The following is a 17,141-nucleotide window of genomic DNA, read 5'->3' as shown; positions in this document are numbered from 1 at the left end:
GGATCCACCAATCCAACTTCCACGAGAAGATGTGGAACCTGGACAGATGGATGCATAGATTGAGAGGATAAGGTCTGGTGTATTAATCAGAGTCTGTGTGGCTCCTAAGGAGCAGTGAAAAGGTTTCTGCTGTGCTGAGCAGCTTCTTGCAGCTCGTCTGTCTCTGACCTCAGACTCAGTCCTGCCATAACTCTCCTCATTACAGCCTTAATGGGCCAATCAGCACTGTGCTGGGCCAAAGGCACACTCCTCTCCTTTCTCTTTCACAGCTTTACAGATCTGTAGAGCTGGCTCCCCTCCTTCGCCGTAATCCTCTCTCCTTGTTTCATTTCTGTCTTCAATCTTTTTTTTTATATATATTTGTCCACTGTATTTTTGTACGAGGGAGTCGTTATGCTATCTGTTCATGGGGGTTATCTGCTCAGCACATTTTCTATCTGCCTATCAGTGGCAGGTTGTTTATGTACTGCATTAAAAAAAACAAACCTCGGGTGGTGTAAAACATGTCATTGAGTACAAAAGAAGGCTGTTTTTCTCAGCTTCTGCCTTTCTTTTTTGCAAAGGCAGACTATATTCACACTAATTTGTCTTCTGCTCATCTTCAGTTTGCTGTTGAAATGTCATGTTTGTCATTGTAGTGGATTTCCAATACCAGCCTGAAAAGTAATTCATCTCTATTCACCTCCGCGTGCACAAATGCAGTACTTGAGATGTAGCACCTGCTGAGAGTGAGATCAGTGACTCCAAGGGCATTAACAGCGTGGTCTGACTGTGTATGTGTGTGTGTGAGAACGTGTTTGTGTGTCACTCTCTCCCTTTATTTTTTGGGAGAAATGGGATAGTGCTAAATGTGTGTGGAAGGTTAGGTAAAGAGGATCAATAATGCTGATGAGAGTCGGGCCAACAAACACATCATCCTAATCACCCTGGACCCGAAGACTACACCACCTCACAGTCCTGCCACTGCGTGTATGTGTGTTACAGTCTGCTGATGTATATGCAGATGTCAGCACTTGTGCTTATTTATTCATTATTCATCAAAACTTTCAGCTGTACAACAGACATGACTCTTATACATTGTTCATACCAAACGCAGCTTTACAGGATGTGGTGTAGGAATCAGGGACATCTTGGCTCAAACTGTGTAGACTCAATAGGTACAGTATATTGCAGTGTGTTTGAATTTCCACTGGGTAAATTATAATCTGGCTGCAGCCTGCTGCCAGAAAAGGAAGGGACAAAGGTTAGGAAAACCATTAAAGCTACTTTCTGGATTAGAAATCAGCCTCAGTACACAAGGATATGTTCCCATAGCTCAAGCCAATTTTTTTTTTGCTCTAAAAAAATTCCTTTTCTGGAATTCAATTGTTCCAGCACTAGATTTATGGTTCACAAATGCAAACACCCTGTGTATATAAATCAAGGAGAGACCTTCAGAAATCTGTTGTGACTGGGGGGGGGGGGGCTTCACCTTCAACTCTGAATTATGTGCAAGCTGCTGGTGTGACAAACCTTTATCAGCTTTATCAGAGTCAGGTCCTTTGAGTGCCACACAAGCCATTACCTAAGGTCAACAATGAACTAAAATGCTCAAATATTGATGGTTTGTTTGGAATAACTTTTAGTACAGAGTGGAAAATGCTTTGTATTCAGAATATTTATCATGCAAACCATCTTTTCTCTTGCTCCTGTTGTGTATCCAGGATCCCTGCAGGGGGAACACCAGAGGAGGCTGTACAAAGAGCTGCTGGCTAACTACAACAGGCTGGAGAGACCTGTGGTCAATGACTCAGCTGCCATCTTGGTGGAGCTGGGCCTCACACTACTGCAGATCATCGACGTGGTGAGGGAGAAACTTTTTTTGTGTTTTGTTTGTGTGTGTGTGTGTGTGTATGTGTGTGTGTGGCTGGGTCTTGAGTTTGTAGTGGTGCAGAGATGTAGGTAGATGGCAGGATATGTGGTTTGTATTATGTTGGGCATGTAATACAGTGTGTAGTTTAATGGAAAGTGGGATTCCTCCTGTGCTGCTGACTTTTGCATAATTTTACCTTTGAGGAATTAAGCTGCTTATTATAGATGTGATTAAACAACAATGGAATATTCTCAGAGAAAACAGAGCAGTATTATGTGTAAAGAGAGCAATGCCCTCGAAATATGTCTTATGTCTGAGCAACCTGCGTATTTGTTTTTACGTTTGTGGCTGTGAGGCTCTATTACATTACATTTACACATTCGGTAGATGCTTTTATCCAAAGCGACAACACTAAATCATTAGTGCAGTAGGAGACCTCGGTGTAAGTACTAAGCACTACATCTACTCAACAAGCGCAAGGAGATCAGGTAGAGAAGTGCAGTGAAAGTGCATAGGAATACTAGTAAGGCTTGTTAGGGTGTGAGAGGTGTTAGGAGAAGAGACGCTCTCAGATTAGTTGAGTCTTCAAGAGACTGTTGAAGATAGAGAGGGACGACTCCTCTGATAGGATTTGGTAGCTTGTTGCACCATTGGGGAACCGCATACGAGAACAGTACTACATGCAGTATTACATGCAGTCACATAAACAATGCCAGACGACATTCCTCAGAGGAACGTAATGACCGAGAAAGAGCATAAGCCTGTACAATTGAGTTCAAGTAGATGGGTGAAGACATCGAAATCCCTCTGTACACAAGCATTAGTGACTTGAATTTGATTCGGGCGGCCATGGGTAGCCAGCGTAGGCCGATGAGTAGTGGTGTGACATGTGCCATTTTAGGCTGATCGATGACGAGACAGGCTGCAGCATTCTGGACTATTCATATTAGTGTAATAGTGTGTTTTCTGAGAGAGTGTTGTTGCAGCTGTTGGTGCCCATTGAAATAAGTGAAAGATCCAGTAGCAGGTTTGTGCTTATGAAACAGTGTTAAATGTTGGCGGAAGTAATGCACTTCTGCTGTTTGACTTTTATTACATAAAGACCTTCTGGACTGGGACACATAATAATTCCTGCCACACATGCATCGGCACACACACACACACACACACACACACACACACACACACACACACACACACACACACATACATTTTGAGGACTCTAAAATCCTCATTCATTGTTCTTTACTTTAACTTACACCTTGTAGGTTTTAGGTTATTGACTCTAATGTTTTATTGTTTCTGTATGAATTTATATTTTTTGGCAGTTCCACTAACTAAGGCAGTTTAAGTGTTTTGGTCCTCAGGAGCAGTTGCCAAAGGAACGGGTTAGCTTTGCTTATTTACTTTCCCCATCCATATTTTCTCATGTTGTCCGGTCTGTAGATTAGAGATCAGAGTCAAACGTTCCTCAAGAGCCACTGTCCTGTCAGTGTTTTGTTTCTACTTGAGTTTGACATCGCTGACACATTTCCAATTTATGAAAATTACCATTTCTTTCTCTGCCCTCCGGCCCGTGACCCAAAAAGAAATCAGTCCAGGTCTACCCTCTTTAATGACTTTTCAAACTGTAAAAATTGTTCTCAGAATAGCAGTGGGCCTTCAAATGAAGCCTCGACTCATTACCCACCAGAGAGAACCTAAAACCTTTGAGACACTCTGCATGCTGTATGAACTTTTGTCTGTCAGCCGGCCTACAGAGACAGAAGGCAGTTTGGGGAAGTGTTAGCTTGTTAAATACCGTAAAGTGAGTATCATACCAGCCAGATGCCAGTTTTCATTTGTCAGAAAAGACAGATACAGCAGTTTGTGTGTGTCTTCGTCACACAGGACCTCGTGCTTTTTACAGCGGGGCAATTTTAGGATTGTTAGTCCATGTTCTTGGTAGTTGTTGTTGTCTAGTTTGTCTGACAGTGGTGGAATGATGAATGTTAACTCACATACTCTAGAGCTCCTAACAGAGTCAACTGGAACAAGTAACCCAATTTACACCCTGTGGTTATGTGGCCATTAGACTGTAAAAGGAGGATGGGACAGAAGCTGTCTGTATATCCCCTGAATGGCTGGGAAAAATGGTGGGGAGTAATCTTACTGTCACACTGACACTTTGATGGCAGTAACGCTTAGGTGGGATTCAGCCCAGCCAGCAGTTTGGATGCTTATATATGGTGAATTAGATTTCTGGAGTGGGTACATTTGCCCATTCAACCTGGCCAGAGGGGCTGAATTTCAGTCAAAAAGACACATTTCAATCCACATAAAAGATCTGTCACCACATAAATAAAATAAAAATAAAATAGAAAGATGTTTATCTAAAAACTGAGAATAGCTTGTGTCAGTGTGTGAGATTGATTCGAATTGTGTAGCAGTAATTGAGACCCAGAGGTGTGCAGGCATACTTTAATTTTTACTGTTGACTTGTCATGGGAACACTACTGTGGCAAAACAAATTAGTAAGAAAAGACAAAGTTAATCAGTCGACATATTATGGAGATAAATACTAAGCAGATTTTTGTGTGTTAATTTGATGACTTGCAGAGGGGACTGCATGGATGCATTTTTCAGTTTCAATTTCCTTTTGTTTCTCTTTACTCTGGGTGTTTTGGCAGTGTAGTTAGCCTCTCCGGTTTTGGATTTTTATACATTTCATACTAGTTTTACTTTAGTATATGAGCCTCTCCCCCACAGATACTAATCAGATACATGTTACCAGAAAACACAGAGATGATTAGTCACATCCTATGGTCACATCTAACAATTTCATACATCCATATTAATATACAAGAGTTAGAAGATTGACCTTTTAATGGGAGGATGACAATAAATATTTTACTTCAAGTAGATTAAGAAAAGTTAAGCCTGTGTCAGTGTGTTTATTGTGTATATGCTCTATATGCTCTATTATTCACACATGGCTGCAGGCATTCTGGCATTCTGACCTTGAATAAGTGAGTGAAGTTAATATTTTCTGGTTATAAATTTTACATGACCCACAATTCTATTTTCATCACTTCATCAAAATGGTAACACACACACACACACACACACACACACACACACACACACACACTAACCACTGGGGGATTTGAAATCTCTGGAGAGACACACATTTCCAATCATTACTTCCAGCTGTGACTTTTGCTCCATCATCTGGGTCATCTGCTTCCAGAAAAGACAATGTAGAGGGGTTTGCCATATGTGCCCGCATTTCCAAGTCAGAAAAGTGACAAAGAAAGAGAAAGAGAGAGAGAGATAAATGGATAAACTGATGCAGTGTGTTGAAAAAAGGGAAACCTCTTTGATCCCATTCAGCCTTACTCGCCTTTCAACCAAAGAATCCATGCAGGCATTCCTGCTCTCCTGACTTTTCCACTCTGCACTGGGAGCAGAGAAACTGTGATGCTTGCAGAAATGTTAATTTCACCTTCCAGCTAGAATATGAGCAGCATAATTTCCCAAATGCTATATGCACCTTGAAAACATTTTTGAAGTTCGTTCTTTATTTGGTAAAGATAGTGGCTTCGATCTGCATTGTTTCCATTTATTTATATTTTTAGCTTTATTATCTTTATTTTGGACAAATGCTCTGTGTTAATATGATTACATTTGTCCCATTGTTTATTGGGACCACCGTGACATTATACTGTTCAACGCCAATGTTTAAATCCAATGGGACCTATAGTATTTTAGTTGCTATAAAAGGGCTGTGTATATTGTTAGATGGCTCCACTGTGAAACCGTTCAACAGAACTACACTTGGTTACATAAAACCAGCTTTCACTCAGTTTTGGATAGCCTGGTTTGTTCCTCTTTGGATATGCAAAACAACTGGACTTGCAGATGACAAAGCCTTTCTCCACTCTATTAAATATGGATTTATCTGGTTGGGTTCTTTTATACAAAAGAACATTTCTTTTCTAATCTTCTCTTCCTATTTTTCTGTTTCTGTCTTCAGGATGAGAAGAACCAAGTGCTGATGACCAATGCCTGGCTGCAGCTGGTGAGTCAAGTTTGAGAAGGGCACATTATCCCAGATTTAATATGCTTTGATTATATTTATGATTTTATTACACAGTTATCATCTAAATACATTGTGCCTGTTTCTCAATTTACTATTGCCACTACAATAAGTACTTGTTGATGATAATGAATTTAAAGAATGTGTGTGTGTGTGTGTGTGTGTGTTGTGTGTGTGTGTGTGTGTGTGTGTGTGTGTGTGTGAGAGAGAGAGAGAGAGAGAGAATAAGAGAGAGGGGCAGTGATGTTGTGTATGCATGTTCAGTGCTGGCATCAGCATACTCAAGAAAACATCACTTCAGGCAGATTGTCAAGCAGAGAGTGGGATGAGGGGAGGAGGACGAAGAAAAGGGAGGAAGAGTGCAGCATATTAAGTGGCTGTCAACTTGATTGTTAATGGACTTAATGCCAAAGGACAAAAAATTCCGGTTCACAGCCTCAAGCCCAATTAGCCCATGCATCAGTGCTAGGTTTTTAAACAAAGACACAGTTTTCATGAACCAGGCGGAAGAACCATCTTTAGCTCATTGTTCTATAGTGATGTCATCGTTAAGGTGTTTCTGTCCAGGATTCAAATGAAAGAGTTAAAAGAAGAGAGTGAGTGCATGAAATCCACAGCAGCAGTTTTACACTGAATGTAGCTGTTTGACTGAAAATGGTTATAGATTGTTGCATTTTTGAGCCCATTGGTTATGCCTGCATGGTTAGAAACACATTTTCAGGAAATGACCTTTACTTTCTTTCCTTGATAACCACAGAATTGCTGTTTAATTTTAGAAAACAGTACTACAAGGATAATTTTACCCCTCCATTTTCATTTTCTTCCTGCAGCAAGATGCAGCCCTTCTCATTTCTATTGAATAGGCCATTTTCTTGTAAGAGTTCAATAGATTCAATTAGTTCAGCTAGTCATTGGACATTATGGGTTTTGTTTTGCAGAGCATGAGACTTATTGCACCCATTGTAAAAGAATGTAACGACATCTCAAAGTCTTTAGTGAAAATCTCTCTTTTTTCCTCAGTACTGGACCGATATCTACCTGAGCTGGAATCCAGAAAACTACCCTGGCGTCCAGAACCTGCGATTCCCTTCAGACCAGATCTGGACTCCTGACATCCTCCTTTACAACAGGTTAGAACTACTGCTACTCATCTCAGCCTTAAAGGTTGTGACCTTTTTTTTGTTCTTTTTAGATTTTGTTCTTGTCCTTGTTTTAGATTTTTATTTTTCCTGTTTCCTGTTGTCAAATGTGCTAAGATAGGTGTTGTAATCTGACATTGTCAGTCCTCTGCAGTCGGTAAACACACCTACAGAGACGGCATGCTTTCTTGCTATTTTTATCTTTGAGAAGAATGAATGAAATATCACTCTAATCCTTCTGATACGCTGCTATTATATTAAATCCTGTCTTTAATCTCCACAAACCATAGCAGTATCAGGGTTACTTTAAGCCAACCTGATAAACAAACACCCAATCAAACACAAACCCAATGACACAGGCAACAGGAGGAGACAGTAACTCTACTGCATCCAATAACTGTAACTTCCTCACAGATGGAAATTTGCTCCAGTAGAAGAAATAGAAAAACTGTATTTAAATTCCACGTTTAGCTTTCTTATTGATTGAAAAGAAGTAAGGCATATTTTGACCATCCATTTTGCTTAATTGAATAGAATTAACAAGTTGGAAGTGATTTTATACTCTGTCCATCATCTGCCACTAACAAAATATCAAATGTCACAACTCAAACTGCCATCAGACTTCTTAAAACGTAATACAACGGTTGGCAAAGGCTGTTAATGTCCTTGGGGATTCGATTTGGCCTTACTAGTTAACAATAACGTTACCAATGTCATATATAATGAGCTATTGATGTCAGAATGCTGAATTAAAACAAAAAGTGTTTTTATTTTTTTTACACATTAACAAGACATTACAGCTGAGGTCAAAGTCCTTATTTTTATAAATGAGGCTGAGCGAGCTCATTGCATTTTGTAATTCAGGTCAGATTTGTGCTGTTTGCTTATCCACTGTTCTTCACGCTTCTGTGCAAGGCTTTCTCGAGTCCCCGATTAGAAATGTAGGCCAGTTGTTTCTCTGCAAAACAACTAATTTCATTGCGTTTGCATGCTTGAGTGAGAGACGGATGATCTGGTCTGAGGCTGAGGAGAAATAAAGGGGAAAAGATAGAGAGATTCTATCTTTTCAAAGACAATGACACAGTTAGAATATGTGCAGAATAGTCAAAAAACAGAAGATTTGATAGATTTGAACACATTAACTGAGGTAAAGAGAAACGGCCATGCAGTTTCTTTTCATGTCTGTATTTCCCCCCAATACACACACTAACACACACACATTCCAGGGATCACAAGGACAAAACAAAAGGTTTTGGGGTATTAACCCAAATTTTAAAAGCTCAGCTTTTAGACCCGCCAGGATTACCCATCCTAATCTCAGTCTTTCCCCATCTCTGCCTTTTACCCTCTGCCTCCACTCCTCTCTCTCCCTCCATCATCCATCCCGCCTTACCATCTCTCTTCTCATCTCATTCTATTTGCGTCTCCCTCCGTCTCTCTTTCATAACTCACTGTCTCACTGTAATTCACTCTATTCAATCAACTCTTTCCCTTCATATTTTATCGTTCCGATTCTTCACTGACTCCTCTTTATAAATCATCCCATCTACCTGTCTCTGTCTGTCAAGGTGTCAGCATGTTACTCTCTCTTTCCTCTCACAGCCTACCTGCTTATGTTTTGCTAGTTACTCACCTGCCTTCTCTTGTGCTGCATCTGACTCTGCTACCTGCTCAAAATCTGTTCATGAAAACAACCATTTTGTCCACTAGATATTACTAATATGTTTTGCCGAACATTGGATTGGAGTAGAAATTACAGCTGTCTGGATTATGTTCACTTCTAATTTTTTAAACATATATTGCACGGAAGTCATAGGGTAGAGGTCAAACCGGAAGGTTGGGTGTACAAAGCAAAGGACTTTGACACCAGAGACACGGGGTTCATGTCCTGCATCTGAGGTGTTGTGAGGTTCAGGCCTCAAACACATTTGGTTATGGCGATGATGCCATATATTTATGATTAAGTTAAAGTGTTGATGTTGCTGGTTTTCAGCCTAAGACTATTGCTTACCTTGATGAAGTTAGCAGAGAGGATCAGTAACATGAAGCTGAGGGGGAAAATGTACTTTACAGCTGAACCAGAAGGTTTACATGCCCCCTGAGGAGAAATGAAAATGTACAGTTTTCAGCAATAATATTGATCGCTGCTGGAAACACACACATATGCACACCTAACTGATTACCCAACACAACTGTGAGCGCTCATCTCACTAATACACGATAAATGCCTGTGCACACAGGCACAAAATTACAAAAAAAAAAACACATTCAAATAAATCTGTGCAGGCAGTAAACTCTTCACCACACCGCATACACACATATACACACTATCTCACAATTACACACAGTAATGGCACCACACACGCCATTACACAGTGGGCCATCAGTGCACAGCCAATAACACGCTAGTCTTACTGTGCTGAATAGCAATTGCATACTAGCATGCTGCTCAGACAAGCGCTCGCCATAAATCCGTTCATTCATTTCTGTGATTTTAATACGAAGTTAATGATGTGCTGAGGTCAGATGCTATGTCAATACGGAGTGTGAAAATAATAATTGAGATTTTTTTAGTGAGATTTCTTTTGTAAAAATGTGATATTGTCTGTGATGAGTCATTCAGCTCATATATCATTCCAGTGTGAAATCGCTCGTATTGCTTTTCATATTTTCAGATCATTGTGCTCACACTGTCTCACACTGTCTTACAATGATGTTTTACGCATGGACAATCTATGCCGTGACTCATGGATTTACCATCAACACCACATCCATGCATACTGCCTGGGGAAATTATCTTGTTATTCACCGTATTTGTCCGGGTTTCTGTCCTGTGATTGATAGCTGACATCATCTGATTCAAATCAAAAGGTAATAATTGCTGCGTGTCCAATGCCTATCAGCAATGGCTCAGACTAATTCGTAATTCATGTCATGAAAACTGAACCTTCTCATTATTAAGTGCAAAGATATTGATGGGTTTAGTTGAGAGAAACTGAATATTTTGAGATACTGAGATTAAAATTAAGGTTGTGACAAAAGGACAAATGTGTTTGGCATCTACTCAGACAGAAGCTCTCACTTCATTGAAGAGAACCCAGCTGTAAACTTTCTGTTGGCAGCCTGTGTACACATGACTGTGCATATGTGTGTGTGTGTGTGTGTTGTGTGTGTGTGTGTGTGTGTGTGTGTGTGTGTCAGGTGAGCATGACTTGTGTGTGTGATTGTGTTTGTATAAATAATATCCAGATCTGAAACAGCTTTGCAAGCCGTTGACCTCCTCTCTCATTAGAGGGAAAAAGTCAATGGTCTCAGTTGACTGGGGATCGATGAGGCACATGAAGGACATCCAACTCAGGTAAACCACAGACTGAATCCAAATTCTGCCAGCAGGGAAGATAGATGTACAACACAGACAAAGCTTTGTGACAGGCAAGGGGAATTAATCAAATAAATGGATACTTGGAGGGTTTGTTAGTTGTTTTTTTCTACAGATGGATGGTTGAATGGATGGACAGATGGGCAGATTTGATGACTTTTCTTTGATCACTTAAATGAATAAATGATCTTGAAATAAAACACAGGAAAATATCCACTGTCTTCAGGACTGATGTGGATGACGGTCTAACAACATTTTTTTGTGAATGTGGGAACGATGTCAGACACAGTCTTTTCTGAGACTTTTCTTTTCTGTGTGTGTGTGTGTGTGTGTGTGTGTGTGTGTGTGTGTATACAAAGATGTACTAAATAATATATCCAATAATGAAGCTCTCATGATAGCTACATAAGAATTTGCAGGTTTGAACAATAACATATTCACATGCAGTTTTAGTTAGTAGCATACATGCCTGAGGTTTTTACTAAAAGAGAAAAAAAGTATTTACATGTACAACAAATGATGTAACATATCATTAGCTGCAACATAATGTTTCCAAGCCTTCTGTTCCCTCTTTCCTTAGTTTATGATTTGAAGATGAAGATGCTTATAAGTAATCCATTCAGCATTGCTAATATGTGTATATGCTCTCTGCCTCTATTCCAGGAATAAATACTTCCAACTGTAAATTACAAAAATACTGTACATCTGGCCTGCAGCTTCCCTGTCCATCTAGTTAACCATAGAGCCTTAAGGCTGGCAGACAGAATGCCTAATGTCAGGACCCCCTGAGGCTGTTTAGTTGACTGCTATATTCCAGGGATATGACTTCATCTACATGGATTGATGGGTCTCTCTGCTGACCCTGGGTAGCTCTCAACTGTGCGTGGAAAAGCTTCAGGAAAAAACTGTTAGCGTTTCTCCTCCGGTGCAATTACATATTATTTTACTCTCTTTCATTATTATCTTTTTGATTTGACAAATTTATATTAAAAAAAATGTTTTCATAGAAATAATGTTAAGTTGATAGGAAGAACTCTTTGTTGTTCTTTCAGCCTCTACAAGAACAGGCATCAGCCAGAATTCTTAAAATTGATTTTACAGGTACATAATAAATGTGATGTTACATGTTCTTGCCCAGTCTGGCTTGATGATGTCACTTTAGATTAGAGCATATTTTTAATTTCTGCCTTAGGTACACTTTGTGACTTCCTTCTTTTTGTCATTTGTGTGTGTGTGTGTGTGTGTGTGTGTGTGTGTGTGTGTGTGTGTGTGTGTGTGTGTGTGTGTGTGTGTGTGTGCGCACCTGTGTGAAGGCAACAGCAGGTGTTGAGTGAGTAAGAGGAAAGCATGGTGACTCATGTCCCATGGTACAGGGACCAGTCACTGCCACCATTGTCACTGTCGGTCAGTCTCTGTTTACACCTTACCCCACTCTCTCATGTCCACAGTAATCTTTCTCCTGTGTGTATGTGTGTATATGTGTGGGTGCTCTGTACAAATATGATCACTTCCCATTCTCCCAGGGCTATCATATGTCCAGTTGTACACGTTAAATAACTGAAATGTGTACATTGCGAAATGTCCACTACTCCAAAGTGTTTTATTTGAAAATCTTCAAATAATTTATCTGAACAGTAATAAAATTAAATCTACTGATTAAATAAGACAATTATTTTCAGTACACGCAAACTATAATGAAGTAGGTTGTTGGGACTCAGTCATTCAATAGACCAAATGTTTCTTTGCTCCACTGGACAAAGGAATTCACACCCCACAGTTCCTCACGGTTCACACCTGGGGATGACCCTTCCCCCCCATGGACCCCACTGGCCAGCCAGTGTGGGCCAGCGTGTGACATGTGACCCCCTAAGGTGTCACAAACAAAACCAGTCTTCTAGACCCCTTCTCCTCTCTTCCCTTCTTGGCTTGCTCTGGAGAGCAGCTCCAGCCCTCTCCTCTCGGTTCTTCAAAGGGCAACAAGGCCCCAGCCCAGGTCAGCTCTGCTACCTGAGAAACCAGCTCTCCCTCGCCGGCCTGCTCACAGCAGCCTGCAACCACTCTTCTCCTCAACAACAGCGACCTGCTTCGGATTAACTGTGAGTGAACCCAATCCTCTTCAGAATCAGCAGCTACGACACAAGGCCAGCTGATTTTCCAAGCAACAGGAGTCGTAGCACAGTTAGCTTGGAACAGCTAACTCTGTGAGGAGAACAAAGGAGATAACAGCAAGCAACACAGCCAGACAGGACTTTACTCCACCAGGAAACCTCCCAACTCACTGGATTTTACAAGACACTGGAAAGGACCTCTTTGCTTGTTCCAAGGACAGGGTAACGTTAACGGACTGGGCCTAACCTCTCCCAGCACAGCATAGCACAGCATAGCTAATCAGCAGAAGTCTTAACTTGTTAATGTACTTGTTGATTGATGTCTTGTTGTTGGAATGTTTGCTTAGGTTGTGGTCAGTCATACAGTTAATCGAGTACTCGTATGTTCACACACATAGCAGTACGTCTCAGTCCTAGAACCTGCATGAAGCTAACCTTCCCCCTCTAACCTGGTACCTTTAGATTACATGAGCTAGGCTAACAAAGAAACTCACACCCTCCCTCTCACACACACTAGGTGGTCTCAGCGGCCATTTTAGTAGTTTCTTTGTTTACCGCCATCTTTGTAGTCTACTTTGTTCAGGTCATGTGGTCACAGTGACCACTTTGAGTCGGCCATCTTGCCTTTGTCTGTGTCCCCACAGACACACACACACATACACACACACACACACACACACACACACACACACACACATACACACACACACACACACACACCTGTATATGCTAGATTAGACATTGTACTTTACTCTGCTCCATTGTAAATAAATGCCTTTTTAAGTATAGCTACTGGTGTGTTTAATGTTGCACAAGCGTGAATATTGCCAACCTCTACTCGGTAGAATTCCAATCCTTCAACTGTAACTTACTATTGATTTGGTAATTCGGTTATAGTTAGTAAGCTAATGGTTAATCAGAGTTCCAGATTAATGGTAATAAATTGAGACTAAAACCATATTGGCTATTTTGCCTATTAGTTTAGGCTGGTGCCCCGTGAACTTTAATTCATTTTAAAGTTATTCTTTAATATTAATATTTTTAATATTAATATTTTCTTAATTTTGATAGCCAATAAATTGATAAACAACCGAAATCTAACACATTTGGTGTCCAGCTCATGAGGTAGAGTACTGTTAACATAATGGTGCCGCCCGTGTGAGGCCGAGTACTAATGATTTCCAGTTACTAATAGAGCTCAGACCCAACATAATGGTGCCCCGTGTGAGGCCGAGTACTAATGATGCCCCCGTGTGAGGCCGAGTAATAATGATTTCCAGTTACTAATAGAGCTCAGACCCAACATAATGGTGCCCCGTGTGAGGCCGAGTACTGTTGGCAAATATTCATAATTGTGCAATATTAAATTCATAATTTGGCCAAAACCGCAAAGGTTGGAAATTTTTTTAGTCCACCACAGGAGTAAACGTCCAGGTGTACTTACAAACAAGTGCACTGTGGTGAGAATTGGTTTACTAATTTTACCTGAAGTATTATTAGACGTCCTCCAGTTAATAATAGCTAACACATAAGCCTTAGTATCAAGAGCCTGCTATTGTTGCTAACAATTCCAGTTGAGTTTATTCTGTAGGAAATGTAAGAACCTCAGTCCAGCATTTGAATATCACGTGTTCAATGCTATCTAGTAAAGCTGTCAGAATTGCTGCTCCCTTTAACTTAGACACTGTGTGCCGACAGCCCTGTGTAACACAGAGAGCTTATACCTGGCTGTTACTGCCAAGCATTTCAGCCTGAGTAAGAAATAGAGCCTGAGATAGAGCCACAGCGTGCTATCAGCCCTGTGAAACCCAAGTTCTGCACCTAGCTGTTACTGCCTTGCATTACAGCCTGAGTCGACTTGAAGAGATAATCTTTGGACTGTTACTGCCTTGCATCTCAGTCATTGCTTTTTGAAACATTTCTTAAGCAGACAGTAAACCTGCACTTGCCTTTACTGTCCTTAATCTTTATGCCCACTAGTGTAGCTGCCCCTCCTCCACAGGAAGCTACCCCCCATAGTGTAGGCCACTGCATTGTTTAGTTAGGCTAGTGTACTGCCAAACTACACTACAAGGTGTCTGCCAGCGCAACACCACAGCCAACTACATTGACTTCTTGTTTTTTCTGAAAAAAAAAAACTTGTTTAACCTCCCTCTTTCCCAGACACAACAATGGAGAACTCCTGTGTAGAGCAGTTTATTTCTTCCCTAGCACAGAGCCTGAAGCCTGGCTACCTAGAATTTATCAGCAAGTTAAATTCCAGTGAGTGCAGTAAAGAAATAGACTTGCTACTCAGTGACAAAGGTGATGCTCAGACTGCATCCAAAGGCCCATTGTTAAGATGTGTACTGTTGAACTTCCACAGGCAGACCAGCATTTCCCTTCAGAGCCAAGCAGCCCTAGAGGAGGAGGTAAAATCGCTTAGAGCTCAAAATGCTTTTCTCCTCCAGGAAGTTAAGGAAACTAACAAGAAAGCCATGCGCTACTTAGGAGACCTGCATGCAGCAGAGGTAGACCTCTGTTCACACAAGGAAGAATTGTTAAGGGTTAAATCAGAATGCTTTGCTCCACCACGATCGGTCAGTGCTTGTGATTCTGGTTTCTCTGCTTCACACTCTTCCCTTAATGACAGGTTAACTCCGCCTCCACTCAGAGGATGGGACAAATTCCCAACTGACCCTAAGTCCTGGGAAATGAAGTCAGCTCCTCAACCTCCACTGAGAGACAGAGGTTACACCCACCTGACTTCCCATCTTCCTGAAATTGACACTGAAGAGACAGGTAGTTTATCCGGTAGAGGATATTCATGTTCCCATCAGCCACTGATGCATAACACTTTCACCTGTGCTCACCCCTCCAACAGAAGGACCAAAACTTTCCCGGACTGTTCAGCCTCCTCTCTGCACCTCCATGAGAGTGATGACCGCTGTTCAGCTCCTTCCTCTAGTCCAGCTAGCATAGTCTCGCCTTCATCAGTAGGGACCTCACAGTGCCCCCGCCTCGAAGCGCTTGAGTTATTAGCAAAGGACATTGAACATTTTCATCCAGACAGCTCTGATCAACATATTGAAAACTACTTTAGGGAGTTAGATCACAACTTAATTGATTTGCCCCATGCAACCCAAAGGGAGAAAACTAAACTTGTGTGGAAGACCAGCTCAAAAGCAGTCCACAAGTTTATGCAATCACTGCCTCCCAGTGTCAGAGATGACTACAAAGAGCTCTGTCAAGCACTGACAGAAGAATTCTCTCCTGCTGCAGATGAGATACAATCTTTGGTTGCAGCTTCTCAAATCAAACACTCCCGCCATGAACATCCCAATGACTTTTACCAACGTTTGAGGCATGCATATTTTCAGGGTAGGAACACACCAGGCTTAGAGCAGAACTCCACCTTCAAGTCTTTGTTCCTACGAAACCTCCATCCCTGTGTACGCACTCATGTTACACTGATGACGCATCAAGGTAAGCCCACCATGCAGGAAATAAAGAAAATGACAAAAATGGCTTGGGAAACCATGGTTAATTCCAAGGCAAGGGGGAAAACAACTGAGCCTAGCAACTCAAACACCTTAGCGTCACACAGACATGTAACCTCAAAAGATCACCCTCAGAACAGATCGAAGGGGGGTGATAAAAGGCCACATATGGGTGCTGAGCGTAACCGCCACGCCCACCAAGTGCGTAGAGATAGGCACTCCCACAATAGGAGCAGGAGACGGCCTTACGCAGAAATTCTGGCTCAGACACAGGACCAGTCAACACATGGATCAGACAATGACCACGTCATCTCTGACCATGTTAATTCAGACAGTGACAATGCCTCTGAATGTTCTTCCTTCAGCTACTCAAAGTGCTACAGCTTTGTGCCACAGGTTAAAGAAAATTTAAAGCACCGGCGCTCCAGAGTTCGCCGCACTGAGTACTGACAGTAAGTAGGCTCAGGGTACCCTACACTCTTCCAGATGGACACAATGGGTTTGTCAGCAGCAGCAGCAGCAAACTAAATTCTGAATCAAATCAGATACAAGTTTAGGACACTGCATATACATGGCACACTCACCCAGACACTCCAAATCTTGTCATTCTAGGTGCCACCCTCTATATCTCACCTTAACAAACTAACATCCCTGACTTTCCAGTCCTCACTAACACCATGAGTAACTAGGAAACATGTTAGTTGTTTTACACTTTCGATCCTTGTGGTTATTATCTGAACTCTGCTTTGTAACCTGATTGTTCTTGCTTAGCCAAGATAGATAGTGTTGACAAATGCCCGGATGTTACCCGTTGAATGAACTGACAAATGGACTATACATTATGCTCTCAGGATGACACGTCAGGTGGCATCCTGACAACAAAGGGGGGACTGTTGGGACTCAGTCATTCAATAGACCAAATGTTTCTTTGCTCCACTGGACAAAGGAATTCACACCCCACAGTTCCTCACGGTTCACACCTGGGGATGACCCTTCCCCCCCATGGACCCCACTGGCCAGCCAGTGTGGGCCAGCGTGTGACATGTGACCCCCTAAGGTGTCACAAACAAAACCAGTCTTCTAGACCCCTTCTCCTCTCTTCCCTT

General features: G+C 41.5%; 1 protein-coding gene across 1 annotated transcript in view; it reads left to right on the top strand.

Moving 5' to 3' along the window:
- Window positions 1–17,141, top strand: part of LOC130173822 (neuronal acetylcholine receptor subunit alpha-7-like) — a 39,714-nt gene that overhangs the window by 11,017 nt on the left and 11,556 nt on the right. The window contains exons 2-4 of the mRNA XM_056383315.1: window positions 1,704–1,843; window positions 5,868–5,912; window positions 6,951–7,060. Coding sequence (XP_056239290.1) covers window positions 1,704–1,843; window positions 5,868–5,912; window positions 6,951–7,060 — 295 coding nt within the window. The remainder of the gene's footprint in view (window positions 1–1,703; window positions 1,844–5,867; window positions 5,913–6,950; window positions 7,061–17,141) is intronic.

Source organism: Seriola aureovittata, chromosome 8 (assembly GCF_021018895.1).
Source record: "Seriola aureovittata isolate HTS-2021-v1 ecotype China chromosome 8, ASM2101889v1, whole genome shotgun sequence".
Taxonomy (NCBI): Eukaryota; Metazoa; Chordata; class Actinopteri; order Carangiformes; family Carangidae; genus Seriola; species Seriola aureovittata.
This window is presented reverse-complemented; position numbering and strand designations above follow the sequence as displayed.